This window comes from Plasmodium reichenowi, chromosome 6 (genome assembly GCF_001601855.1).
Source record: "Plasmodium reichenowi strain SY57 chromosome 6, whole genome shotgun sequence".
Classification (NCBI taxonomy): domain Eukaryota; phylum Apicomplexa; class Aconoidasida; order Haemosporida; family Plasmodiidae; genus Plasmodium; species Plasmodium reichenowi.
Window position 1 is genome coordinate 67,232 of NC_033651.1, and position 2,500 is coordinate 69,731.

Genomic DNA, 2,500 nt, shown 5'->3' on the forward strand with positions numbered 1-2,500 from the left:
TAAAATTGAAAAAAATTTTAAAAAAAAAAAAAAAGTGGAAAAAACCTTAAAAAAAAAAATTAAAAAATTAAAAAAAAAAAAAAAAAAAAAAAAAGGAAATTAAAAAATTATATAAAAAAAGAGAAAGACCGAAAAAAAAAAAAAAAAAAAAAAAAAAAAAAAAAAAATTTGTAATGATATAATATATATATATATATATTATTAAATATATGAGTGTTTTAAAAAAATGAAAAAAATTTAATTAAAATTTTTAAATGAGGTAAAAGCATATATTATTATTGATAAGGATTAATTATAACATTAATGTATAAACAAAAGGGTACATATATATTTATATATATATATATATATATATATATATATATACATATATATGTTTACATATTCGTGGCAGTATCAATGTTTATATATGGTGTCATATATTAACATTCATATCCACTGTTTAGTCGAGAAAAATTTTTTGTAGATCTTTTTTATCAAATGGTACTTTACACTGTGGACACTTTCTATTTCTTGTTTTTAAATTATTGAATATACAATTGTTACAATAAATATGACCACATTTGATAATAATATAATTTCTAAAGTTTTCCATACATACACTACAAATTAATCTTCTTCTTAATTCATTATTTTCTTCAATTAATAAATGATCATCAGAATTTTTAGATAAATTTTTGGATAGCATTTTTGAATTCTTTATTTCGTTCGATAGTTTATTTTGAAGAGTAGAATTTTCTTTTTCTAAATCTTGACAATGTCCTATTAATTTTTTATTACAATCATAAACATTTTTTAAAATATCTGTTAATTCTATTTTTTTTTGAAATATGATATCATATTTGTCTTTTAATTTTATAAATAAATTCATTTGTTCTTCTCTTTGACTGTCAGAAAGTATTGCATTTTTTCTTGCTTGAAAAAATAAATTTAAATAAATATTAACAAAATCATCATGTTTTTTATATATATTATTTATATGTTTCATCTTTTCTTCATATGTATCTTTTAATTCTTTTAATTTTTCTTCTACATACGCTTTATTCATTTTATTATTAAATTTCTCCAATAATTCTAATTCCTTATTTTTTATTTGTAATATCATTTCATCAACTTGTTCTTGTTTTTTTTCAAATTCTTTTGTTATTTCTTCAATTTCTTCATTAATGATATTATAATTTTTCCTTAAGTTGTGTAATTCTTCTTCTACGTTTCTTTTTTTGTTCAATTCTTCTTTTAATTTCTGATTTTCTATAAATAACTCTTTAAATCTTTTTTTTTTTTCATCATCATATTTTTCATCCTTATCATTTTGAATATCTCTCACGTGAATTTTTCCTTCCTCACTTATGGACTCCTCATTAAACGAATTATCTTTCATAGGTATAATACCACTCAACATTTTATCCTTTTCATTCTCTAATAAAATTATTTTATCTTTTAAATTTTTCTCAGATAATTTTAATTTCTCAATATACAACTTCAACTTTAGAATATCACTTTCCTTTTGTTGTAATTGCATAGTTTGATTCTTATCAATATTTTTTAAAACATTTATTTCGTATTCTAATGTATTCACTTTATTACTTATTTTATCTTTTTCCATATTACATGTCATCATATTTAATTCTAATTCTTTAATACTTCTAGTTAATTCCTTCTTGTCTTCAATTGTATTATTTAATAAATCTTCATATTCTTCATCCTTTTTATTTTCCATCTTTAGAATTTCATTTTTTAAAATAATATTTTCTTTTTCTTTCTCTTTTAACGTAATATATAATTCATTAGATTCTTTTAATAAATTTCGAAATGGTTCACTATGTATAATATTTTGTTTTGTTATAATATTTTCAACATGAACAAAAATATTAGAATCACTCTTAATTTTGTGATATACATTCAAAGAATTTTTTTTTACATCATCTTCATTCAAAGAATCTTTCTTATAATTATTACGAAATCTATAATTACCACTATTATATTCATTATCCTCACTATTATAATTATCATCACTATTGTAATTATTATAATAACAATAATTATTATTATTATTATTATTATTATTATTATTATTATTATTATCATCACTATTATTATTATTATCTGTACGATAATTTTTATTATTACGCTTATTTTGGTTCTCCCCTTCATCAAAATAACTTACTTTCGAATAATCAATACCATTTTGATAATTTTTAATATTATTATCAAGAATATCTTTACGAATATTATCATTATTCAATTTGTATATTAATGTAGCCTTCTTTTTCTCTAGTCTATCTACCTGAATTTTTAAACTTTCGTTATCCTTTTGTAATTCGATTATTTTCTTTTTTATCTCAATATAATTCTTATAATAAAAACATTTCTCATAATTTATTTTTCGAATATAATCTAAGTTATATTTCCTAAATTCAACATTTTTTAAATACATAATTTTGTTTATAAGATTTAATGTCTTTTTTAAATTTATCAAAAAACATTTTTGTATCGTCTC

General features: G+C 18.4%; 1 protein-coding gene across 1 annotated transcript in view; it reads right to left on the minus strand.

Annotated features, from left to right (window-relative positions):
• Nucleotides 1-442: 442 nt before the first annotated feature.
• The window catches only part of PRSY57_0602000 (trophozoite exported protein 1, putative), a gene marked incomplete at both ends in the record, with an annotated part of 3,294 nt that continues 1,236 nt past the window's right edge, over nt 443-2,500 (minus strand). Inside the window, one exon of the mRNA XM_012906396.2 lies at nt 443-2,500. This exon is cut by the window's right edge and continues 1,236 nt beyond it. Coding sequence (XP_012761850.2) covers nt 443-2,500 — 2,058 coding nt within the window.